We start from the raw sequence: 27,098 nt of genomic DNA, 5'->3' as shown, positions 1-27,098 counted from the left end.
AGGGGTCAGTGGGGTCACATATTACTCTGTGGGAGGTCTATAAGACGGTGCTGCGGGGTCTAGCTCAGTCGCTAATTGGGGCGCAGAAAAAGGAGGAGTCTCTCCAGATCCGGCTGTTGGAGCGAGAAATTGAGCAGCTGGAGAGTGATAGTGCAACTGCCTCCTCTGTGGAAATCCGTCACAGATTGACACTGAAACAAAAAGATCTTAGGTCCCTGGCTGAGAGTGAGGCACGCGCCTATGCGCTGGCCACGCAACACCGGATTTATGATGTGGTTGATAAGGCATTGAAATTACTAGCATGGTTGAAACGCTGTGATATGGATCGCTCATGGGTGTCCGAGGTGAGGGATGCAACGGGCTCTCTCTGCTCGACAAACAAACATAGCAGAGGCCTTTGCGGCACATTTTGAGCAAGTGTACTCTCCAGTATGCACTAGGACCGAAAATGATTGTGCGGAATACCTGCGGGACTTCGCACTTCCCACGTTATCTGAAGACATGAGTGAACGGCTTGAAGCGGACTTTACTACGAAGGAGATCGGTAATGCTCCAAATTCCCTGCAGCCGGGGAAAGCATCAGGGCCTAACGGACTTCCACTAGAGATCTATAAAAGACAGGCCACGAGCGTAACTGCCCCCGTCTCCAGATGTTTAATGAGGCGTGCAAGTCCGGGAGGCTCCCCCCTGATCAGAGAGAAGCCATGATTGAAGTGATTCATAAAGCATGGAAGCCGGCGGATCAGTGCGCTTCGTACCGACCGATATCTCTACTATATGTAAAGGCCAAGGTTCTCGCCAAAGTCCTGGCGGATCGGTTGCTGACGGTTATTACGGAGTTAGTACATGTAGACCAATCTGGGTTTATGCCCATAGAAGCACCCGTCATAATCTATGGCGCCTATATGGGATGCTATACATGACCGAGGATGTTGGGGATACTCAAACGGCAATGATGGCGCTGGACGCCTCGATGGCCTTTGACAGCATCGAATGGCCTTATTTGTTCATGGTAATTCAGAAGTTGGGATTCGGTCTGAACTTCTGCAGTTGGGTGCGGCACCTTTACAAACAACTGATGGCCCTAGCCAATGGGGCAGTATCAAGGGCTTTCCCCCTGCGGAGAGGAACCAAGCAGGGATGCCCCCTATCTCCCCACCTATTTGCACTCTCATTGGAACCACTGGATCAGGAGGGACCCCTCGATTTGGGGCCTGGCAGCGACTGAAGGGTGGGAAGAGCGTTTATCCCTATACGCCAACGATATCATTCTATACCAAGTGCTACACCTTTTCGAGCTGTTTGGCAGCTATTCTGGCTATACCATCAACTGGTCGAAATCTGAGATTTTTCCAGTCGGGCTCTCCTCCTCGGATCCCCTCTCGCTGTTCGGCCCCAGTGGTTATCGAAGGGTTTAAATACTTAGGAGTCTATGTCACGCGTGACAAGGAGTTTTTTGATAGAAATCTCAAGACCCAGTTGGCTCGCCTGAGCGCCAATGTCGGTCACTGGCGTATCCTTCCACTCTCTCTCATGGGTAGAGCGGCTCTGTTTAAGATGCTTATATTGTCGAGACTCCTATACATTTTTCAGAATACACCATACCCTGTCCCCCAAGCATGTTTAAACGAATCTTGCAGGCGGTGCGGACCTTGCTGTGGGACGGTGGGTCCCTTAGGATTGCGTTGCACAAGCTACACGATGGAGGAGTGGCGCTCCCAGATGTTAAACTATATTACTGGGCTTCGCAGCTGCAGGTGATAAATGACTGCTTGTACATGGACAGTAGCGAACCTGCCTACAGGATAGATGGGATGGCTATGCCGAGGGGCAATTGTGAACTGCTTCTTTATGTACAGACACAGCAGACGGCATGGCCAGAACACACTAAGGTAGTGCTGCAGTGTCGGAGAGAGGCAAATACATGTTTAGGTTGGGCGGGCACATTGACCGGGAGAACACCACTGTGGCAGGGTGAGCAGCTGCGAGAGGTGACCGCTTTAACGGGATTTAAGGGGTGGCAGTTGATTGGCACTGACTATCTAGGGGATGTCTGGAAAGGGGATTCCCCCTGCTCCTTTGAGTACCTCCAAAGGGAATACAACTTACATCACTCACAGAGATATCACCACATACGACTCCTACATGCCCTACGATCCCATATACGGTGTGGTACATCCATTCCGGAATACTCCCCAATGGAAGACAGGTTGTTGCTTGACCCCGTAACGGAGAAACCCACATCAACAATTTGTCGTAAATTAATAAATAATATATCTTACCCCCTTGGTCAAACTTCAAACAGCTTGGGCCACGGATCTTGGAAGTCTAGACGATGAAGACTGACAAGATGCGCTGCAGGATCCTAGAGAGATTGCAATCCGTTCGAGGTTCAGGCTGGTGCAGTTCAAAATCCTTCACCGTACTTACTACCCTCGTACACACCTTTATGCATGGGGAAAGAGCCAATCGGCGTCATGCGTAAGGGGTTGTCAACAGGAGGGCACCTTCTTTCAGATCCTATGGGAGTGTCCGAAGATCATTCCCTTCTGGACGAAGGTCACTGACACCATGTCTAGGGTAGTGGGGAAGACGGTCCCGATGGAGCCGAAGTGGCTTTTATGGATGATTAAAGGGTACACTGATGGGTCGAGGTATGTGGAAATATGGTTGGCCCTGGCTGCGGGAGTAGCGAAACGAAATATCGCAAGGGCGCAGACACCCCCGCAGAGGAAGGAATGGAGGCGGGACCTCGATTGGTGCCAAAGGGCTGAAGAAACTGTATATAAAAGTATGGGGTGTACTAAAAAGTGGAAGAAAGTGTGGGCGCCCTGGCGGAAATACAGAGAACCTGGAGCACTCATGGAGGGGTAGTAGTGTTGGGGATTGCCGATTGTCCCTGTGGTTCCCTGACTAGTATTTTCTTGTTAACACTTGTATTATCTCCCATGTGGTATGTAAACACTGTTTTTGTACTGTATGGTCTCATGAGCATTGTTAATAAAAAGAATTAAAATTAAAAAAAAATCCGTTGTCGTTGTATCTACTGAATCAAATGCGTTTTTCTGATTGATAAAGACCATATTAAGTAATGATTTTTTAATAGAACATATTTACAGTAAATAAAGTCTAACCTCATTCCTTGGTCAATAGTTTCCTGACCTCTTCTAAATCCAGCGTGGAGGATGGTTTAGATCGGAGCATCAGTGATCCAATTTTGCAACCTAGTTAGGACCAGTTTGCCAAAGATGTTTCCTACCCTGTCCAGCAGTGAGGAAGGGATTGGAATTTGCTGGATCATTTCTTGGCCCATTCTTTTTTTTTTTTAAATAACATTTTATTAACAGCGAAATCCGCAGCAAGTACATCAATCATGACATTCACATAGCACCCATTTAGCTTGGATACAGATTATGGCATTGGAGACCACAAGCATTACATCAAGGGCATTTAGCGCAGAAACAAAATCAGTTTTACAACATTGTATAGGTGGTTCCCGGAACAGTTTAGGGCCAGGGAGGCTTCAACACACGCAGTTTAGGCTAGGTTTCCCCATGAGTTCCGGTCAGTGCTCCCACCCCCAAGTCGTCCAATATGGCCTGTCTCTCTCGTCGGAGTTCTATTGTGGGAGAAATGCAAATGTCCCCCCGATATTTGTTCCATCGTCCCCATTTGTGGTCCCATTTTTTGGGGCATCCGCGACTCTTATAGACCGTTTTCTCCGCTACCATCGCTAAATCCATATCCTGGGCCCATGTGCGCAACGATGGCACGGCGGCTGCCCCCCATTTCTGGCCAATATTCCTTTTGGCTATGACCCAACCCAGCGCCGCCCACTCCTGCTCCGCTTGGGTAAGGTCCGTATCGTCCCACACGTTAAGGAGGCAAAGCTGGGGGGAGGGAGCAACTGACTTACCGATGGCGCGCGCCATCTGATGGGTGATTTCTGTCCAATATTGCTGTATGGGGGGGCAGGCCCACAGGATATGCGTAAATGTACCTACATGATGACAGTTACGAAGGCAGAGCACATCTGGACGCCTACCCAGTTTACACAGCAGGGTTGCATCAAAATACACCTGATGCAGAACTTTGAGCTGAACCAGGCGGAGCCGCAGTGGTATCGCCACCTCCATAGGGGAGACTAGCGCATCCCTCCAGTCCTCGTCCGGCATTTCACCCACCTCATTTTCCCACCTGGCCCGTATTTTCTGCATTGTATCAGCGCGATTATTAATTAACTTTTTATATGTTAAGGAAATGGCTCTACGATCCATTGGGTCTTGCAACAATCTGTCTTCCAAAGGTGAGTAGTCTGGAAGGGCCGTCCCAGGGGCCAGGGCGCAGTCTATAGCATGGCTAATTTGTAGATAGCGATAATGCTCAGAAGGTGCAAGCTGGTACTTTAAGTTGAAGCTCTGTGAAGGACGCCCTCCTGCCTTTAACCCATACGTCCCCCAACGTTGAGATGCCAATAAGATCCCATTTATCCAACCCCGCGCAGGTACTCAGCTGCCCCAGACATTCTGGTTCCCAGAGTGGAGTGGCCTTAGTCAGCCGCCCAGACCATCCCATTCGCTTCTGGAGCCGGTGCCAGGTTTCCACCGTTCTGGCCGTGGGGCCAGTCAGGCCTAGTTTCTTCGGGTTTGAGTACAGTGCCCTGTTATATCCTCCTTTCCCCATGAGCCAACGGTCCGTTCGGAAGCTCGGGTCATCGTGGGATCCAAACACCCACTGGTTTATCGCGATCAGTTGTGTTGCCTGGTAATAAAGGCATAAATCCGGCAGTCCAATCCCTCCGTCATACCAGCCCATAGTTAGTTTTTGCATTGCAATGCGCGGCGGCCCGGTATCCCACAGTAACCCACGCAAAGTTGCGTCGATCTTTAGGAAGTAGGCTTCTGGGATCTTAATAGGCGTGTTATGAGAGGCATAGAGAAAACGGGGGAGGGCTAGCATCTTGAAAAGGGCTGCCCGGCCCAGGAGTGTAAGGGGCAGTGTTTTCCAATGGACCACATCGGACTTAAACCGCTGTAGTGGGCCCTCAAGGTTCCGCTCATAAAATAGTGCTGAGTCCAATGTTATAAAAATACCCAGATATTGGAAACCCTGTGGCGCTATCGGTATATTATAACCCCTAGGGCTCAGCGGCGGGTCACCCCAGAGGTGGTACATCTGGGATTTGGACCAGTTAATCTGGTACCCAGAGTGGGCCCCAAATATGTGAAAAGTATGCAATACCCGACAGATAGAACGCCCCGGGGAGGCCAGGTACAACAAGATATCGTCCGCATATAGAGAGATACGGTCTTCATGATCTGCTGTCCATTTAAGGCCCCTAATTTCTGGGTCGTTCCGGATCCAGACCGCGAGTGGCTCAAGTGCCAAGGCAAAAAGGAGCGGCGACAGGGCACAGCCCGGTCTCGTGCCACGGCCGAGGGAAAAGGAAGTCGAACAATGGTTATTTACTGATACGTGGGCTGTGGGCATGGTATACAGTAGTCAAATCCAACCCAACAACCGGGGGCCTATCCCCACACGGACCAGTACCGCGAAGAGATAGTCCCTCTTGGCCCTTTCTTGTGTGTAGAATGTTTTATGGACAATTGTCCAAATAAACTTGTTTTCTACCTACCTAGCTACCTTGTGCAACAGAACTATAATTGCTCTTTTCCATGAAGCAGGAATCTCCTCTTGGGCCCAAACTGCGTTGAAAGCAGAGGTTAGAGCAGAGGCCCATTCAGAAGCATTGTTCCAATATAGAACTGAAGTCACTGTATCCGGGCCCGGGCCTTCCTATGTTTTTGACTAAAAATTGCTTTTTGCTCTGTGAATTAAGCAAGCTGGAGAGTGGATAGTTTGCAAGATGTTGGCGCAACTAAGAGTTTGTTTTCTGTTGAATTTATCAGATTTTTATTATCCTCAGCCGTGAGATTCACAGTGGAGGGGATCTTGTGAATTGTAGAAAAGCGCTGTAGTCAGTCTGCTGGGCGGATGTTTAATTCCAATTTTTGGCTTGGCCCTCGCAGTTGCATCTCACTGGATTCTAAAAGTTTATTGGGTTTTATTTTGAATTGTTACCTAAAGTGCTGACCATGCATGGCATTGCAGCGGATGCTTTTTAAACCAGATTAGTTACTTGTACTCCTTATTTAAAAGTTCCCCAACTGCCTTCTTAGAATGTGTACTTTTCGATGCACTTGATAAAGCCCACTCTAGCTCGTAGCATTGGAAGTAAAACTACTCAAATTTGAATGGCTTGTAAGCGTAGCACTGGTTTTTGTTGATGGCAACTATGAATTAACATTTTGTTTTTAACAGAGTTTCAAATAAATGGATGCTGTTTCTATACACTGTGTCATTTGCCTGTAATCAGTTGAAGTAAAGATGGACCCACTTAATATTTCCTGGAATACATGGTGCCTGGCTAAATGTATCTGCTTGTTGTCAATGTCAAATAGCCACTTCAGTATTAAGTTGGCTAAGTGCAACCAGTGAGCTGCTAAATGGAGTGAATAATGTTAATAATAATGGATCGTAATCACTCTAAAGTCTTTGTTCCACTTTCATGTCCTATACTAGGAGCAAAGCCTCTAGATCTAGGAGTACATAGCAGGGGCAGCTCCTCCGCTCAGGCGGAGGAGCGTCGCCCCACTGCTTTTTAGCAGTGAAACAAAGAGAAAATAAAATAACTCATTTTATTTTCTTCTACTTCCGCAGCTTTGCGTGGTGGGGCAGGGGAGGAGTGGTAGCACCCTCCTAAGTGAGCAAAGACCGCTTGGCCGGCCCAAAACAGTCTTGCGCACTTCGCATATTCTCCATGCAGGCTGCATTACAGGCTGCATTGAGAACACACCCATGCTTCCAGTCAGCGTCTGAACGTCGAAACACGGCTGCTAAGGCAGCGTTGTGATTGGCTGACTGGGAGCCTCTGTGTGCTTCCTGTTGGTCAGGTCAGTGACGAAGGACTATGGAGGAGAGACTCGGCGAGAATGTATGTATTTATTTTTTGCTGCCTGCTTCCTCTGCGTCCTAATGCCCCAGTACCCCCTACCTCAGATCCGTGCTGGCCGCTGCTGGTACATAGTCTATTAGACTTTCGTAACTCCCCAACCTATTTGTATTATTTGCTGGAGTATACGACTGGGTGCGGCCATTAGCTGAATGAAGGCCAGCCGAAGCTAATAAAATAGTGAATGGCTCACCTTTATTGGTTTACTGCAGCTATTTATAAGTGGCCAGGGAATTTCCCAGGCTGTGTCTTCGTTCAGCAAATGCCGATCTATCATCATGGGGTGAGGTTTTACATCAAAATTGCCACAAACAAAAATTATAGGGAGCCGATTTGCCGGGATGGTTCATAAATATAGGCATCCTTGCGTTTTTTTTTTTATAAGATTGATGCTTGGCTCAAGGGTTTTCAACAGACCAAGAGTAATATCCACATTCCCTGGAGGAATGTCTAAATTAAAAATATCATTGGCCAGCCTATCCTTTTTAGCTATAGATATTGAATATTATTACTAATTTCAAATATGCTCAACTCGATCCTGGAAAAAAGCTTGGTTGAAACCCAGATAGTTCTTTGGCCCTGCCTTTTCTATGTTTTGTTGCTCTAATGCTATATGCAAAAACAGCGTCAAGTTCTACATCCTCGAGGGCCCAAGTTTCAAGTACAAAACATACAGATATATGTTGCTCTATAAATAATGCTCAATCTTTGTCTACCCATTTAGGATTTAAACCAGCTGTGTTCCAACTTGCTACGGTAAAGGATTTGTTGCCCAAGGCTAATGCACCCAGAATTGATTCCTATAGAAAAGTACTTGAGGTTTCCTGTGGGGTTGGAGGCAACCATGACCATGTAGTATCAGATTTTTGGTGCACATCCAGTGGTGCCAAATTGCACGTTGTTAGGGTTATTGGCAGGTCTATTCTTATTGGCAGTAATTGTTTGTGTCCGAGATTGCTTGAGGTGGGACCACAAACAAATCTAAGCACTGGTTTATGCATTTGTAGAATCTGCCTTGCCTTTGCTTCATTGTGGTCAAGCAGGATGGTTGGGTAGGACTCTAGGCTTGCCTTAGATATAAGTATACTCTAGTTGAACAATCTCTCTTTGAGACACATAATACTAATCGGTCAATGTTTTATTGACCCAAAAACTTTGAGTTGCCTCATTCTCAGGCAAACTGCCCAAAGCCCACTCTTAACAGATCTTTGGTTGACGCATTCCCTAAACCGGGGATAGATCAAATTGCTTTGAGGAGATTTCCTCTGCTGAGGATGTCATACTAATCTCTTGATTTATAGGTCAGTGTAATGACAATACAGTTTTCCACTACTTCTGTAGAATTTTAATTTGCGATGCACTTGGCTCTAAATGGTTTTGACCCAACATGAGATATTGATTATTTTCAGGCGTCTTCTCTCAAGAGCACCATGTGCATGGGCACGGATTCGTTAAATGTTAATTTTTTATCATCTGTGCTTTTTGTCACTCATGAGGTCTCTCTGGCAATTGTTGAAGAACAGTACCTGCCGGCAGTGTCTGGAAGATCACTCCTTGATGGGCTCCTTCCTGCTGCTGCCCGTTACCGCATGACGGAATCACCCAGCAAAGGACAGGGCTGGGACCGGGCCTGGAAGACCAAGGTAGCAAAAGGCAATGGCAGCCACCCACCCGTCAGATGCTGGGCCACTCAGTCCACCGGCAGGGAGGCCGCAGGTACGGGAACAGTAGCAGGGAAGGGCCATACACCGTTGCAGCACCGCTCTACCATGCCACTCCACCAGGTGAAATCAATCAAGCCAAAGAGTTCGAAGCTGCCAGAACTGCAATGCCTCGCAGCATAGAGATCAGCACCCACCAAAATGTTAATGGTTTCATCAATGCTGGTTTAAATTTCCTTCTGGCAAGATTTGGCTGGTGGATGGAGGCCAGGATGTGCTTTTAGCTGTTTTTGCATGCCTCATTTCTTGAAAAGTGCAATGTATAACTCAGTATTGTTTCGCTTTATGAGGACTTCAATTAGTTAAAAATGTGTAATTAATTTAAAATTGTTCCAAACAGGGGTCCCCAAAATATGTCTTGCCCAAGGCCCCTGAAATCCTTAAGATGGCAAAGTGAAGAAAGAGGCTGGATCTTCTCCTGGAGTAAACGTCTGCAATCCAATAGCAGGGCTGGGAGTAAGAAACCACCTACTTTGGGACAAGCTGGTAGTTAGTTGTATTTAATTATCAGAAAGTTGCTGTAGTTATTCCTCCAGGAATGTGACTAGAGCCTGGCACTGCCCAGTCTGCTTTGCGGTTGGAAGGCGCTCCGACTGATAGCATGGTCTCTGGTGATACTCTACTTCTGGTCTGCTAACGACTGTTGTGGTTCAGGATTTTCTAGGGACTCCTCTGTTCACGCTCTCCTCCTCTGTTCTGACCGCATTCCTCTCCTGGTCCTGTGGCTCCTCATCTTGTCATCTTCCTGTCAATTTAAGCTGTGGCGCTTGGCCTACGTTTTCTGTAGTGTTGGGTGCCCAGAGGTGGAGAACTGGGTAGGCAAGGAGAGTTAAATACTTGTTCATGATCATTAGCAAGCCGCCGGTGGTGGGGAATGACAGTCAGCGGACATTAGACAGCCCATCAGCCTGCTAAGCTCACCTTCCCAGTTCTCCAACTCCAAAGTGGCAGAGACAGGGTAGGTTACCGAGCGTTCTGCGTGCTGTAAAACCATGAGTATTAGCTTGCTGCTTACACATTTTTGTATTTTTAGAGACATTTTTCAGGTATTCGAGGGGTCCCTGACCATCTAAATTGTTTTTACCGCCCTAGTGTTAGTCTGTAAAATTAGCTCGCCCTCTGGTATCACCCAGGAGGCTATACTATCGGCCCTAATGGGGTGAGGTGACTCTAATCCAACTGCTACGGAGGGGTAGGTGAATGACAAGGAAGAGGCGAGCTAATGAACTCTGCCTCTCGCCGAGTGCGCGCCGACGAAGCATGCTTTCCTTAATAAGGGGTTGGGGGTAGGAACCCACAGAGAGTTCTTATCTGCGCGAGGACGCATATACACCTCATAATCTAGGTACCACAGGTATACAGGGCTTTCTTTTCCTGAACCCTGTTCTTCTATTTTCACTTACCCTCTCGGTCCTGACAAATTGCCAATGGATCCCTTAAGGACCAATAAGAAGCGTGAAACATGTTGACCTATTATTTTTTTGTTAATTCACTCGTGCACTGATTCTGAGAGCAGCGGCCAGTCACATATCCGCCCTCTATATTTGTTCCTGAGAGGGGCTCCAGGGTCCACACCTACTTTTAACCTTACCATTCGGACCCTCGATTAAACATTAGTTCCAGGTACCGTCTTGTAATTTTAATTCACTCACGCACTTATCTCCCTAGGCCCACACACCCACATGCACAACTGCGGCGTCTCCTTAAAAGATCTCTGCCAAAGAGCGCTCTCGCGGGGCCCGTGGGGGTCAGCAGCGCCACCCCCACGAGGAACAACGCCCGATGATGAAGCATGACACTCGCAAGGGTGTGTGAGGGCACTATATCCAAAAGGAGGGATTCCCCCATCACTATTTAGAAACCCAACCTCTTTGTGATTGACCACTTTCAATTATTCCTCTCTACCAACCAGAGTTTGGTTGCCACTCTCTTGAGACCTTAGGAACAGCTACCCCCCAGTGTATACCACTATAACTGCTATAAATGGTTGTCAAGGATGCAGCATGAATGGTCAGGCGAGAGATTGACATCTCAATGTTGGGAGGAAGGGGGCCAAACGGTTTTATATTGCAGAATTCTCCGAGCAGGTCTAGAGAGAGGGAGAGAGAGTGTAAACAATTTTCCAGAGGTTGGTTCAAGCTGAGGATGAGCGATAGGATGGGATGGGAAATTACGTGGATCTTTAAAGAGCTTCTTTGGAGTGTGCAGACTCAAAATATATCCCAATCATTGCCTTCTTTATTCTGGAATAAAATATTTGATCAATGTCATTGATATGAGCTGAGGACAATGAACTGACTTCATCCGTGAAGCATGCTCTTAAATGTTTTTTTGCTGACACTCAGTAAAGGACATGAAATGTTTTTGCATTTGGATAACTCCCCTAAACCTCACACCTACTACGCAATGTAGGTGAAATTAAGGAGTACTGAGCTTAGAATGCAGCACAGATCCAAGGCTCGGCTCATAATTGACTTGTCATGTCTTCCTTGTTTTTTCACAGAATCTTACCAGATGAATGTGTTGGGGGGAGGGGTGGGGGGTGGAAGGGTAGTCAGTCTTTATAAGATCCAGAGCTGGGATGTGGTGCTTTAGAAGAGAAGGTGGAAAACGTGCTGTACCAATTGCATGCCAATGAAAGCTCTTTAATAGCTTAGGAAAAAGGGTCTTACTGTGTATTATTTATGTGGAAATATATACTGATGAAGAGAACAAAGAGAAATGTACTCACTGATCTAATTTTCTAAATAAAGGAAATAATGCTCAGCGCTGTAAATGTCTTATATCAGTATCTCATTCTGGAAGCCAACATTTAAGACAGTAAACAAAAGAAAAGACCAACGCTTTTAGACACAGGTTATTTAGGATTTGTATTTGTTTACATGTACACTGATTATATACAAATTAGTAACTCAAGTTACTGCTTAAATTCTTTATCTTTTACCTCTTCATCTGAAAGACAGTGCGGTCGCAGTAAAGAACGTGCGTATTAAAACATGTAGGTAATTAAAACCCATAAGGTAAAAACTACAAAATTCTATGAACAGTTTGCACTTTTTAGGCTGTGGAGTTAAATCATTTTTCCTAGGAGCAGTTTGCAAGATAACAATTTACACAGCAGAACATAATACAATCATAGATAATTATTTTTGCATTTCGTTAATGCATACCTTTCTCTGCAATAAAGCATTTGCAGTTTTCAGTTTCTTGACATAAAGGTTTCAGAGGAGGTGCAAATCGCAATCACGTTGCTGATGCAATGTAATGCAAAGGAGCAAACAGCACTGCTCATGCGCATCCAGCAAAGATCACATCAGTAACATAGGTTTTCTAAGCTATGCATGGCAGAGATAGATATACTTTCAGTGCGATACATTAAAGATAGTAATTATGACTTAATACAGCTACATTTGAAGTATGTGTATAAAAATGGACACCATGCGTTATATAGTGTGAAAAATGTGCTCAAACCTGCCTATTCCTATGCTATACCTAGCTGATGTTTAGAAACGCTTTACCAAGATTTAAGCATATTCATCGAGAACAAAAATTAAGGTTAAAACACTGCACACAACAGAAAGGGTGGAGTAAAGCTACTTTATACTATTACACCGAGTCAGGCTTCTCTGAGCATTAGTGACAGCCATCATTACTGCTCGCAAATTTCAGTCTCCACAACAAATGTGCTCTCAAAGTGACGAATCTTATGGCAGTTAGCAGCAGATCGCTTCTGAATTCCTGTAGGGAGAAAACACATGCAGTAATATTATAGAAATGTAGGTAAAGCATCGTTAAAGCACAAAATGACACACAAATTTAGCAGTGACAAAAAAACAAAGTATTTAGTCCAAGAAATGACACATATCATGTCAGATACGCAAGAGGTTAGAATGCCAAAGTCCATTACGTTCAATTGCAAGAACACGGATTACTGTTTGACAAAATGGAATTTTTCCATTCAGCTGGCTAAGAAGCTTCTTTGTCTTCACACTCCCGCCCATTTTTTCTTAAATGTATTTAAAGATTCTCAATAGGGGCACATTGCATTTAGAACAATTAGGCAATCATGGTTTCCTGAAGCAGACGGATAAAAGTGTCTTACAAATGTCAGAACGGATATCCTTCAAGGAGGACAAGTACAGGCTCATTGATTCGTAGAAAAAACATTCTCTCAGTGGTTTCACTGATGTGGGAAATAAGTGTAGCACAAACGTTGCTCTTGACATTAGTGTGAAAAAGACCACGTATTTTATCAAATCTTTTAATTGTACATTTGAATGTGGCTGGCACCGCATTTCAGGATATAGAAGATTAATCCCCACTCAGGTACAGAGTACTATCCTCTCTGCTGCTTATATAGAAAACGAATAAATAAATCACTAGTGGCACTAATGACACTAAGATTGAATTTTGCAAGGATATTGGACCATTAGACGATAGCGACTGGGCGGAGAAATGCATGTAATCACGGGAAGTAGCAATATGACAAATTGAGACTGATTCAATAATTCACACCGCACATACAATATAGAAATGCAGTCTGGAATGAATAATGACAATAATTGCCCCTGGGCATGCCATCAGACACAGACAGTCTTGCACACATTTTGGGAATGCCCCCGATCCAGACCTTCTGGAATAGGTCAGGGATCAAAACACTGGAGTAACTCGGATAGCTTCCAACCAGCAGACACACCTGGTGACAGTAGTATGGAGAGACGCCACAATATACTCACATAGTTAGCTACCTGGCCACGATAGTAACCAGAAAGGACACGGCACCAAGGTGAGGTGGAAGCACAGCATATGGACGGCTGTATAAAAGCCGAGAAGGTGGCTATGCAACCCAAGGCTGCCCAACGAAATTTAAAAACTTTAGGATCCATCGAAGAAATTTTGAGGTCTGATATGATGAGTGTGAGACAGGTCAGCAAAAGAAAACCACACACATTTGGAGGTTCGGTTTTGGGTTGGGATGGATCAGGCAGTTAAGGAGAAAGCATGCCCTACACGAACTGAAATATCTCGGACTTTTTTGGATATATAAATACATTTGTTGCGTGAAGCGTTAACTGTGGAATGCACCTATGATAAATAAAATCAATAACTTTTTTTTTTAAACATCAGGATGAACAGTTATTTTTCACCTGAGTGTGCTCGTCCTCATCTGTTTTTTTGCTTTGTTAAATCTGATCTATTATGGCTACCTTTTACTACCTTTCTATCATCGTAATCTTAAATCTTTATCATTCTTTTCTCCCTCAATAGTTTTCTATTCTCTACTCTTTCTTTCTTCTCCTTTTCTCTCTTTTTCTTTTCTTTTTCTTCCTTCTCTGTTTCTCTTTTTCTTTTCCCTTTCTTTTATTCTTTTTTCAAAAATATTTTTCATTATCCTCCTATTTATTATGCTCAGTCTGGTTTTTACACAGGTTCTTTATATGCCAATATAAGGCTCTGCCCATTTTTATTATACATTTTTTGGTAGGCATGGTCTCAGAACATTAATATAAGAGTTGTAATACTTTGTAACCTTGCCTCTATACATCACCTACTTTACAGTTACTATTTATCTCTACTTGTATACTTATATTTATATCGAACTAGACTAAGTATATTTGTATTCCCGTGTCCTTTATCTTCAATAAAAATTATTTAACAAAAAAAAGATAACTTCAATACATGGAGCGTTTAACATCATTTAGCAGCTCATAATCTGGGAGTGAAACATGCTCCTGGAAAGGCCAACACTGATTTAGAGCTGGTGGCTGGTGCCCAGTCCTTCTGGTTTGAGCCTTTGTACTTGTAATACACGGTACCAAACAGAGCCAGCACAATGAGCACTACATTTACTGGAGGGCCATCACTTACTATAGTGACATTACACTGACAACTGGCCAGACTGCATTGACAGAGCACAGGAAGTAGCCATTACAGCAGTCCTTTTGGTGTCAAAATCAAAACTTAAATAAAACCCATAAATTAATATACTAATTGCTGTCAAGCTATGCAGATATAGGGCATGCTGATATTTTAGCCAGGTATGAAAATGTACGCTAGCATTTCATCAGCTGACATACTAAAAGGTTAACAGAAATAAAGAATTTCTCAGAAGTTACAGAACATCTCTGCGTACCTTATGGCACCGCAGCGAGACATTCTCAATACAATTCAAGCTAAAAATAAATTGATAAAAGTCATATACCTCGAATAGTGTCTCTACGCTGCAGTTTGTAAGTTTCTTTGTCCCCACACAGGCGTTCGATGAAAGCCCCCATATGATGCAAGTTTTCAATACGATCTGTCACAACCATCTGTTCATGAATCAAGTACGACTGTGGCAAGTACGTTCCAGCCTGTATCGAAAAACAAGAGTCAACACAACATTCATAATTGCAGATCTCAAAACAAAAAAATACTTTTTGTGCATAAGAACAGATAAAGGAAAATAAAACAACCAAAAAGTATCAAAAGAGAAAACATCATTAAGTGATTAGGGTGACTCCTGAGCAGTGTCAGAAAGGTGTCAAATAATTTATTTCATATTTGTTAACAAAAACATAAAATGACAAGATGTTTTAAACTGGCCTTATTCTATACTTTCACACCTGTACTTACTATTCAATATTAATATCTTTCCACCATATACACGCTATTTTAATTCAATTACTGCTCAATATACAATCCTTCTCAGAAATATGCTCCTGTGGACCTCTTTCTTTCAAAAGTTGGATACTGGTGTTACTTGGATTTGCACCCCTGCAATGTTCTTATTGATTTTATAGTGAATCACAACAAAGTAATACTTCCAGAAAACTTAAACAGTGCCGGCAGGTGTACCGTAGAGGCAGGACATTCACGATCAGGTAATACAGTAACTGTACAGGTTAGAGGCAAGAACAGACTCAACAATCTCTCGTAAGGCAGCACAGTTACTCATAAGAGGTCCCAGACAACAAAAGGGTAGGATGAGCACTAGACCAAGATGGATAAGTAGAGCCATCTCCCGCGAGCAAACTTTCTCCATGCAGGCCCCCAGATCCCCCCTCGCCCCACGATAATAAGAATAGGTAAGGCAACAAGAAGAAAAGAACAAGCATTAAACATGCAATAGGTCTCGCCTTTCATTAAGTTAAAGCCATTTGCTTTGCTATACAATACCATTAGCAAAGCAAATGGCTTTAACTTAATCAAAGGCAAGACCTATTGCATTTTCAATGCTGTTTTCTTTTTAATGCACTTGGCCCTTTACCAACAATAACTGCGCTCAAGATACCATAATATGAAGGAAAGGTATAGTCTGCCATAGTCATTTTAGTGGAAAATGAAGAAGCCGCAGACCCATTCCTCATACGCACAGTAGATGAATACAAAAATAAGCCTGCCTTTATCATACAGCTCTACATGTATTAAGTCCTATTTTACGCAAGTGCTTCCCATTAGGTACAACCTACGCTAACTACATCAAAGTACCAGGAAGCCAGGATTGTCCTTTTACCGCCATACTGTATCAATCGTTGGGAAATTTCTCTGCAAGCTCTGCAGCACAATCAAACAGTTCTGTACACAACGCTGATTGATGGAGTCTGATTGACAGTTCTGAAATGCAAGGTGGTCTGGCATAACTGCATTTGCATGATGAAAAGGATTCAGATGCAAAGGCCGCAAAGCCATTCAATCCAGCCCCAGCCGCTGCAGGCATCACAGCGCATGCTTTACAGGGGCCAGCTTGCCACAGAATAAGGCGTTTTGGCAAGAAACGCATGCAATAACAAACGTGATGCTCAATAAAAACGTTTACACTCTCGTTTAACTGGCCCACATTGTGTGGCCCGACTGCTCTGAACAACTCGCGGTGTGGTGCAGTAGCAGGTCCTGGGTTTATATGGCATGCGTGGCAGGAAAAAGACGTATCTTCTTTCACTGGAAATTCCCCCCCAGTCTACCCCCACTGCTCAAACAAAACAGAAAAGACAACCCATGACTGGTTTTTGTTCCCTAATGTATTTGTTCTGCTTTGAAGGAGTAACGCTCAGAAGAGAGATGCTACCCTGATAGTATCGGTAACACCTAGACAGGCTGTTTGTGCCCCTCTGAGAAAATACAATTTTGACTTTTTTAGGCTTCCGTCATCTGACAAGTTTACCAAGATGGACGGTGTAGTTCACCTTAGTTTGCGGAACCCTGCTTCGACATACACATAAAAGACTAGTTTGTGACCATAAGGAAAAACCTTAAAAATAACATTTCAAACGGGCTTTATTTGGTGCCCTGTATATCTTGGTCAGAAGGCCGTGGCGAGCTTTGTTAACTCAATACATATATTTTCTTTAGAAGAGCGATTTAAATTTACATCCATGGAGCAGCTCTAGCCGCTGTCCCCATTCCTGCATGAGACAATGCCGTATGTGTGTGTGTGTGTCTGCTAATGAGGTGGCCTTTATAATGCTAAAGGGTGAAGCTGCGGGCCTTAACATTACAAATGGCTTCACTGCAAGGGGATGTGCAGACTCTTCCAGTGGTCAAGTCGACTGCTGCCTTCAGTCGACTCCAGAGGTAACAAGCGGTAGGGAATGCGTTCGCTTTCACTTCCGCTTGAAAAAATACAAAGACGCTCACGAGTGGTGCGCGCGCACACGCGCTACTGCGAGCCATGGCCTATTGGTGTCTATTACGCGCACCAAGCGCGTAATAGACACCAATAGGTCATGGGCGGAGCAATGCGCCCGCCTTTGGCCAATTGCGTGCAGTCTTTTATAAAAAGACACACGCAAAGGCCAATCACGTAGCACAAAAGGAATCGCACAGGCACGAGCGAGTGCGATTCCTAGGTCAGCTTCGATTCCCCGTTTTTCACCTACTAAATGTCTCGCACTGCACGAGCACTGCTACGCAGTACACCGCTAGGCGCGAGACCTAAAAATAAGAGTGATCTGGGGGATTACAGAGGGTGCCACTGAAGGCATGGCTCAGTGCGCCAGTGTCCGATGCCAGATCAGGGCTATCCGATGAAGAAGAACCAGCCACTAATACTCACCCCCCCTTAGTCCATACCCGGACAGGCCAACCAAACGGTATATCGGAATACTTTGAACTCCCCGAGCCTCCTCCCGGCGGATCAGCTCCTGCTTGCAGTCCACCCGCCACTGCAGTACCGACAACCTGCAATATATATCGAGTCCCCTGCTGGACCTACAACTCATAGTCAGTTGTCTGCATCAAGGCCAGATCCAGAAATATATCAGCGACCTTCCTAGCCGTCGATCGGTCATGGAGGCCCAGCAGACATAACGATGGGCTCAAGGGGAATTCCCGATCCGTGGCCCCCCAAACTACCTGGAGGACCGTCGTCCAATACAGTAACAGAATCGGACAGGACCAGACCTTTATATAGAAAAGTCTGCGTCCTCACCAGCACACAGGGGGCACCCTGAGGTCGCAGCTGGGAACATACTATATATGTATCATATGCGTCTGGGAGTCTGTTATGCCCGTGGTAAATAAATAAATAAATAAAACAAAATCAATGAAGGAGTTTGAAACGGGCATTATGAGACAACTTAGGGCTAGAGTCTAATATCTTCTTCCAGGAGAAATCCGAGAGAGGCATCCGAGGTCCGCCAGCCACCGTTTCCTGAGAGTCGAAAGATCCAGTCGCGCCCCCTCCAGCAGGACCCAATACAGCAGCATAACCACTTTAGTTCGGTGAGGTACCCCACCATTACAGTATCTTGTGAGTCAAGGTTCCATGTAGAATTAAATGACCCACTGGGATATCATGAGACTCCTGGAGGTCCGAAAAGGGTATAGTTCACCCCCTGCAAAAAAATCTCCCAGGACAATTCAATTCCAGCCGCCGGCCATTCACCGAGACCCACCCACCCCCCAGGACTGCTCCAATGTCAATCAAAAAGAGGGAGTTCATGGGTGTATGTGGTCGGTGATCAGGTACGGCGTAAAGCGCAAACCCACACAAAACGTGCTGCCCTAACCAGCACGTTCGAGATCCGTACCCTGGAAGCAGGTGTAGGCTTTAGCAAGAAACCCAGGAGGAAATCGTTGGAGAGGGAGCCACACATGGTAACTCCCACATCATCCCACAAAGAGAGCCACCCACTGGAGCTGCGCCACTATCTAACATAACTCTAGGTCAGGTGCAGCTTAGACACCACTAGACACTAGCAAGCGCAATTTCCAGAGGGCCACCTTAAGTCATGAGAAGCCCCAGTAAAGTGAGAGAAGCAAACCGTCTAGTTCCTTAAAGAGTTGAAGAGGTAACTCCAATGGGAGGGCAGCAAATAGATAAAGAAGACGTGGTAGTATGATCATTTTGGATACGGCCACACGGCCATTCACTGATAGAGGCAGGGTGGACCAGAAGGCAACACAGCACCGCAACACAGCTAACTCACGGCCGAGATTTCAGGCATACAGCAAATCCAGGGAATGGTAAACAGCCACTCCTAGATACCGTACAGTATCCTGCTCCAAATGCAGCGTTGGAGCAGAGGGGATAAGGCCACGCGTCGGGGCATTTGCCTGTAGTGCCATAGGCACTCCTATATATCGGGACCACGTGATGACCTTTGACTACCATTATTTTAATTGACTTTTGGTGTTTTACTTTATCCTAGCCTGAATGTACGACATCATTTTTCCTGCATGTGCACGATTCCTTGAAGATTTATTTCATGTAACCTTGTAGTTTTAGAGTGCGGGAGCTTTCATAGAGTAGAACGGGCAGAAACTGCAGTTTTGCATGAACAGCTGGTGCAGGTCCTAGTAGAAAATCCAGGGGTGGCGTTTGAGGTGCTTGAGACACAGGATTCCCCCGTGAAGTGGCACAAGGAGTTGTGGCAAGAGGTTTGGGAAGTGTGACCGCAAAGTGAAGCTACTGTGTATCATGTGGACGCTCATTGTCCTATACATTTACTAGACATACATTTCAATTTCCTTACAGATGAAAGGGATAAAATCTTGGAGACCAAGGAGGTGACGCACGATTCTGATTTGGTGGGCATGACTAAGTGTGAGCACCTAGGATAGAAAGACGATACTAACAGGTGGGAAGAGAATGAAGGAATGCATATTTACCTAGACATACTTAGAATTGTGATTCCTATTTCTCAGCATGCACAGCACAGACCAGTTCCGCAGATGGTGAGGGGGTCAGTTGGAGAAATGAAAATTACCAGTGCAGATAGGACAGATGGATTGCCTTGGGCTCATACCAAATGATCAAGGATGTACTTATTCAGCAGTGTGTGGAGAGCAAGTCAGAAAGGGAACTGCCCCAGCCCTTCTTACTGAGCAAGGGAAAGGAGAGTTTGACTCTACCTACCAAGAATTCAGAGGCCAAAGAGTGGGTAGAATTCTCAGATAATTCCCCAGAACAAGCAGAGAACCGTGCAGACAGAAAAGATAAAACTTTGCTATCAGACCCAAAACAGAAAAAGGAGAATGTTTGCTTTTTGAAAAATGTTTTTTGCAAGAAGAGTGATGCTTGTTTCTTTTTAGATCATACTGTGACATGTTGGTGCCCCTGTCGAGTGGGGCCGTGAGGGTGTGGGACCCCCTCAACCAAGAAGTGACCACCTGACAGCGCAGACCGACACCGTTGCTGACATCCTTTGGCTGAATCAACCAGATGAACGTACCTAGCAAAGACGGGTTTTGAATGTGCTTTTTATGTCAATGAAAGTAAACTGATCCTGATATCAAAAGATAAAAGAAAAGAGATATAATTTCAAAGCAGGAGAAGATGTTCAGTTTGATGAAGAAGATTTTGAGATTCCTTTATTTTAAGCAAAATATATAAGTTTGGCTGCTTCAATAGTAGAAGTTCTGGAATTAGCCATTTATAACACTAGGAGCATCAATGAGTTAATGTTTGACTCTATTTGTATATTCATCATACATTTATTTCAGTAGCTAAGTTATCACATATACATGATCTATTTTAGATGATAATTTATATGTTACATGCTTTTATAATGTCACTGTGTCAATGTGTGCTTCATTTATATTCGTGCTTTGACTTTAAACGTTGACTTTAGATATGTATGTTGTGATAGTGAAAGGTCATGGGGTGGAATGTAGTGCCAGATACGCTCCCATATATTGGGACAACGTGATGACCTTTGACTACCATTATTTTAATTGACTTTTTGTGTTTTACTTTATCCTAGCCTGAATGTACAACATAATTTTTCCTGCATGTGCATGTTTCCTTGAAGATTTCTTTTGTGTAATCTTGTAGTTTTAGAGTGGGAGAGCTTCCACAGAGTAGAACAGCCTTGCCAGGAACAGAATATGTGGGATGTGCATTTGAAAGCATGAGAGAGCGAGAGGTGTGGAATGTACTTCTTGGTCTTGGAGTGCAGTCTTATAAGCAGTGGTGCTCAAATGTGCATTATGTTGTACATTGGGAGATGAAGTGTGTAGTGGTGCACAAAATTGCATTGAATTGTACATTGGGAAGTATTATGAAGTTCTTAATATTGGCTTTGACATGTCCTCATGCCATCTTGAATTCTGACTCTGTCTAGCTTGAGCTTTTGCGCACACAGGCAGGACCCAAGATTGCTCAAGTTGTTTAGGCTAGTCACGTTGAAGGTTGTTTTGTTTTTAGAGATTGTTTCTGTACTTTTGTAAGCTTCGTTTAGATAAGAGGCTGGAACATGTGGGAACGCAGAGGGAACATGAGAACTCATTTGCCTTTGGAATGCCTGCATGGAGAGTGGCCAACTCCAGTGAGTTTCCTTGGTGCAGAGGAGGGCCTCTCAGAAACTTCTAGTGTGCTTTGAGATTATAAAGAATGGGGACGGACGCGTCTACTTCAGTGGCAGAACCTGGTTTGCTGAGGCTCTTAACCCGGCTGTGTATTCCCCAGTCTGGAGTAGGGTAAGATGCAGTGTTTGCAGCGCGTGAGGTGTTTAATCTTTGAGTATTGACTTTGTGACATGTAAGTGTGTACATTCAAGGTCCCAGTGTGGTTATAATGATCTGAGGTGTTTTCATTGTGATGTGTGAGTGTGTCTGTGTGCACATTCAAGTCTTCAGTGGTTGTAATCAACTGATGTATTTAGTGTATATATCTTTCCGATTTCTTGCAGTGGACGTCCATCATATTATGATCTGCTTGTATTATGTTTCACGTATTTTATTCTATGCATTTAACAGTTGCATTTGCCTACTTATAAGTGTGATATTATTGTGTGTGTGTATATATATATATATATATATATATATATATATATATATATATATATATATATATATATATATATTCTGAAAACAGTATTTTGATGTGTCTCATTTTTAGGTCTCGCCTAGAGTTGAGGCGCGCATGCGCTGCTTGCTCTGCGAGACATATTGTGGTAGAGGAGATTTCAGAAGGGCACTTGAAGCCCCGGCCATTATTTTCATTGGCTGGCGTCATCGTTTATGCTAAACGGTGGCCTCCGATTGAAAATGAGGCTTTTTTGTTACTGCCCTGTCTCCTTTTAGGACGGCCCATCCGGACTGGATCGTGTGCCTGACGGCTGTCTTGAAGGTATTTCTTATCTAAAGGAGGCGCGAGGAGGCGTGTTGTGACGGAACCGGTTTCCTTGGTGTGTACGTCGTCACGTCGAGCTCTGCTCTGTCCATCGCGTATTCCTAGTTGGCTTTCTGTGCACCGGGTCGTATTCTGAGCGCAACACACTTGTAAGGGACGTCAGGAGCGAGGCAGTGCACGGAGGTCGGGCAGAGAGCGCCATCCATGAGCTGCCTGCAGTGGGAGCAGCAGCAGGATGCGCAGCACGCCCAGGTACCTACCTAGCTGGACTATCGACGAGCATTAACCGGGATTGTTCACGTGTACAGCTTGGACTGTGGGATCCTTCCTCCGTGTTCTGCCGGGACACTTGCAGATCTCGTGGGGGCAGTTCAGTTGTCTGCGTGAAGGAGCACCCCTGGCTGCAAGCTCGTGCCTTGGATTGTTGATCCCTGTACCTCTCCGGATGTGGCACAATTTAGAGGAGCTGGAGGTGCACGTGCCGCAGTTCGTGCACGGCAGTTATGCCGGTGTGATGTGATGGTCTGTGCAGGGGGGGGGGGGGGGGGGGGAGACCCGTGCAAGCTGCCCTCACTGTCTCTGGAGCAGAACACGAGTTACTGTGCACCCTCGCAGCCCTCCCACCACCTGTGGGTCTCAGGGGCACACGGCGCCAGCTCTGCACTGGGGGACAGGTCGGGTTCAGTATGCACTGTGTGTTACGTGGGTGCATCGCTTCTCACCCGGCCATTCTTCCGCATCGAGAACAACCCACTATTGCAGAAAATTACGCATGTGCGGGGCTCTCCCGTAAAGTTTGCATTTTAAATTGGCAGTTAATTAGGTTTCTGCCCAGTACTGGGAGAAAGATCTCAGGAAAGTAGCGCAGTCCTGTGGTGTTATGGAAAGTATGATCTTTGCTTGTCCCGTAGTATGAATATATTCTGTGTAACTCGATGGCAGACGCACCTTATGCATGCAACGTGCAGGTGCTATGCTCATACGTTTTACTGGGTGAAACAACCGATGCCCGTGCACAGCTACTGGGTGGTGTGTAATGTGACGGTGTACGCCATCCAGCCACTGAAATGTGTGAATCAGTGGATGTGGTCCACTGAGGCACATTTGTGAGGGGAAAGCTCGATACATGTAATATACCGGTGGTTTGCATGGCTGTGTTCGGTACTGTGCCTGAAAGGACGCCAGTGTCGGCTCATACAGTGTAGTGGGCGCAGTTAGGTGTTCTGTATATACCGTGTGCGGAGTGCATGTGGAATATCTGCCAGCGCCCAGCGTAATACTTCCACCAGTACTCTGTGCATGTGAAGTCGCGTGCCTCGGTAAGTGTTGGGAGTTTTGTGGGTGTAGCATATTGAGTTACAGCCAAGGTAAAACTGACAGTTTTGCGTAGGTAACAATGTGGGTAAAAGGAAAGGCGAATGCTAGTATTTCATGTAGAATATTAGATGAACATGTATGATAATAACTGTCAGTGCACGTAACGTAATGGGTTTAAGGGAAGGTAAATGGTGGCTGGGCAAGTTTGCAATGAATGGTACATGGTGGCAATTCGGGGTGTTTGCTCTTTCACCTGATATATCTAAAGCGCCCTTTCTGTTGGTATAGAGGTGAGGTTCATTGTATTTTTTTAAGCTATTAGTATTGTAAATAACAATGCCTTGTATTTATGTTTTAAATCCCAAAACATAAATAGAAGGCATTGTCATATACAATGCCAATAGATGAAAATCGTGTGAATGCGAGACCTATTGCATTGCAAATGCTTGTTTAAGAGTGAAATTCCCTTCCTGGTGGTGTTTTTATTGCTTCGCCATGTTTGTGCCTCCATGTGGGACAGCTGTATTTTCTGTTATTTGGGAGGGCGAGGCAAGGATAAACACAGGATTTAGCCCAATTTACCTTGAGTCCCCAATGGGTCCCAAAACCCGACAAGGCAGATACCGCTCTCAAGAGGTCAGAGTCCCGATCCCCTAAGGTACAGCAACATTTTGTCTGAACATAAAGAAAGAGAGGCAATGTGTAGGCCCTGATAATGTATTTCCCGGTGGATCATGCAAGCAAAGGGTTCCAGCTCACCTGAAAGACCATCCAACACCGCCTCTTGCCACTGAACTTCCTAGAAGAGCTGGGCACCAACTACCGCCCTACTAGAGATACACCTTCAAAGCCTCCCACTTGATGCCCATCGACGAGGTCGTTTTGACTTAATCATTCCAGTATTGAGGATAACTGAATTTTTTTGCTTCAATCAAAGAAGTCCCCATGTCCAATAAATGACTAACTATTTTAAGAAGGAGGGAGTAAGGGCTGGGGCCAGCATTCCTTATAAACATTTTGTGGATACCCATCAGGTCCTGTGGCCAAGTTCACTCACATAGCTTTAATTGCTTCAATGATCTCTTGTGACATTAGCTGCCCTAATGTTTCTCTTTGTTTAATGGAGGCACATCCAGGGGTCAGTCTGTAAGAGACGTTTTCACAAAAGGGCGGTTTACCACCTCTGCCACATAAGGATCCTGGTAAAATTCAGATAAGGTATCGAGTATATCTCGATGATCAGTGCTCAAAGCTCAGCCCCATCACAGAATCCCAGGATAGTGTTTTGTTCCGGTTTAAGTCTTAAGTTAGTGGTTAACATCCTTCCTGCCTTGTTACTACACACAGAGTAGCATTGTTTAATCTAGGCTAGTTTATATTTTCCTTTTTTAATGCTAATAGTCGTAGTTGTCCCAGTTTCGCTTGCGCCATATCATTTGGGAATCTGTGGTTCTGTGTTGAGATTCTAACTCTTTTCTCGTTCTCTAGGAACTGCATGGCTATCTCCGTTTTCCTAATTCCAGCTGCCTCCGCTGTGCAGGTGCCCCAAACTACTGCTTTTTGTATTCAATAATGTATGGTGAGAACAATCATCGGTGTCGTTCAAGCAGATGAATTTATTTATAGTGAAATGACTGCATTACTAGCTTTCGGTCCCTAAAAGTCCTATATCCAATCTCCATATTGGTTCCTACATTCCTTCTTTCCTGACCATTCCAACAAATATTTTCCAGGGCTGTGATCGTAGAGGGAGATTACTCCCTCTTTGATGTCGGAGGTCAACTGATTATCTAATAGTAGGATATCAATTCTCAAGCATGAACTGTGAACTACTGAAAAGTGGGAGTAATCCTTAGCACGGGAATGGGATATTATTCACAAGCCACTAATGCACATTTCTCTAAGTCAATCTTACCCCTTCTTGGAAAAGACAACTCTTGGCCAATGTTCCAGGCTTGTTTTATCTAGTTGACTATCTAATATTAGATTCCAAACACCACCCGCATTCTGGGGACACAAGGCCATTGATATTAGGGTTGAGATGGTGTTTTTTCAAGTCCTATAGATCTTGATTAGAAGCTTAAACTGCTACCAGACAAATCAGACACCCTGGCAGGACTTCATTGAGTAAGAGCCACTTGCCATTCTTCTCTGCTTTGGAGGAGATGAGGGAGAATCATACTCTGTTGTCGACTAAGGTATCCACCACCTTCATTTTTGAAGGAGCACAATATTGTGCAAACATATAGTTCTCAGTTCCTCTGTGTCTTTAGGGAGGAAGTGTATCCCTCTGGAGGAAGACAACATCCAGCTTCAGGTGTTGAATGGTATCAACAGTAGTGATATTTTGGTGGCGCTGTGTCATGGTTATACTAATGTTTTTGTTGGTGTCTAATCTTGGAGACCCAAATTCTCCTTCTCTGTGATTCCAAACTACCACAACCCATTCTTTAATGGAATAGAAAAGTGTAACAACCTGCAAAAAATGCTAAAAACAGCATGAACAAGCTGTTCACAGACATATAGTAAGTCTAGATCAGAAGACGTCTAAAATGTTATCAAATGCATATAAAAGATTATCTCAGGCATTTGGCAATTCAAAGAGTGCTCCCTAATCTTCAATAATCATGGGAACAACAAAAAGGTGTCAGAACTATTAGAGGGCTAACGCACTATCAGAGTTTCTCAAAAGCATTCTTGACCCTGCAAGAACACCAAACAGGCCAACTTAATTTTTTCGAGTTAAAATTCGGACATCGATTGAACTCCCAAACTTCTTGCCTATTCAAAACATATACATTCTTTGTAGAGACAAAATACATCCTACCAGGTTGACCAGTGGCTATCAGCCCACCACAGTGCTCAAAAGGCACTGACAGACCTCAAAGAAGGCCTTCTTCAGGGTACTTGATTATAACCAGCTGGGAGTACTGAATCCACCTGACCTTTCAGCCGCAGCACAGGACACTGCACTATGGCTTTCTTCAGCGCTGTCTGGAGCGGTTTACTTGCGCTACACCAACAGCTGTGAAGCAGACCAGATTCTTTCTCTCTGATGGAAGCAAGCATGTCATACTACACTGCAAGTCTCTCTGTAATATTCACTGTCTTAAAATAAAAATTTTTAAAAAATATTCTAGGGAATCCTTCTTGGCTGTGCCATAACCCCAAGCCTGACGGTGTTACACCACATCTCTGCTACTTCCATGCTGAATCTGTTTAACATTAAGCTGACTTGATAAGCCTTGGGAGCCTCCGGGCTGCCTGATGCAGGTTTCATTTAGGATTATCTTCAAGTTGGCTGGGTGTATCAAAGCATATTTAATATGCTGTCTTTGCAGTAACTGTTTTCTACTCTTTGGACAGCCAGTGAAATCTAAATAAAAGGTATTGCCGTGATTATTCAAAATGGCCACAATGATTTCTCTTTCAGCTCTCTGAATGGTGCCCCCATCTCCATAGTTGAGAATCTTGAGGATTGTCGGCCCAGAGG

General features: G+C 44.8%; 1 protein-coding gene across 1 annotated transcript in view; it reads right to left on the bottom strand.

Annotated features, from left to right (window-relative positions):
- Positions 1-11,577: 11,577 nt before the first annotated feature.
- The window catches only part of ITM2B (integral membrane protein 2B), a 123,538-nt gene continuing 108,017 nt past the window's right edge, over positions 11,578-27,098 (bottom strand). Inside the window, exons 5-6 of the mRNA XM_085621883.1 lie at positions 14,936-15,086; positions 11,578-12,471 (exon numbers count right to left, since the gene is read on the bottom strand). Coding sequence (XP_085478009.1) covers positions 12,383-12,471; positions 14,936-15,086 — 240 coding nt within the window. The 3' untranslated portion in view covers positions 11,578-12,382. The remainder of the gene's footprint in view (positions 12,472-14,935; positions 15,087-27,098) is intronic.

Source organism: Triturus cristatus, chromosome 8, assembly GCF_964204655.1.
Source record: "Triturus cristatus chromosome 8, aTriCri1.1, whole genome shotgun sequence".
In the NCBI taxonomy this organism is placed as follows: Eukaryota; Metazoa; Chordata; class Amphibia; order Caudata; family Salamandridae; genus Triturus; species Triturus cristatus.
This window is presented reverse-complemented; position numbering and strand designations above follow the sequence as displayed.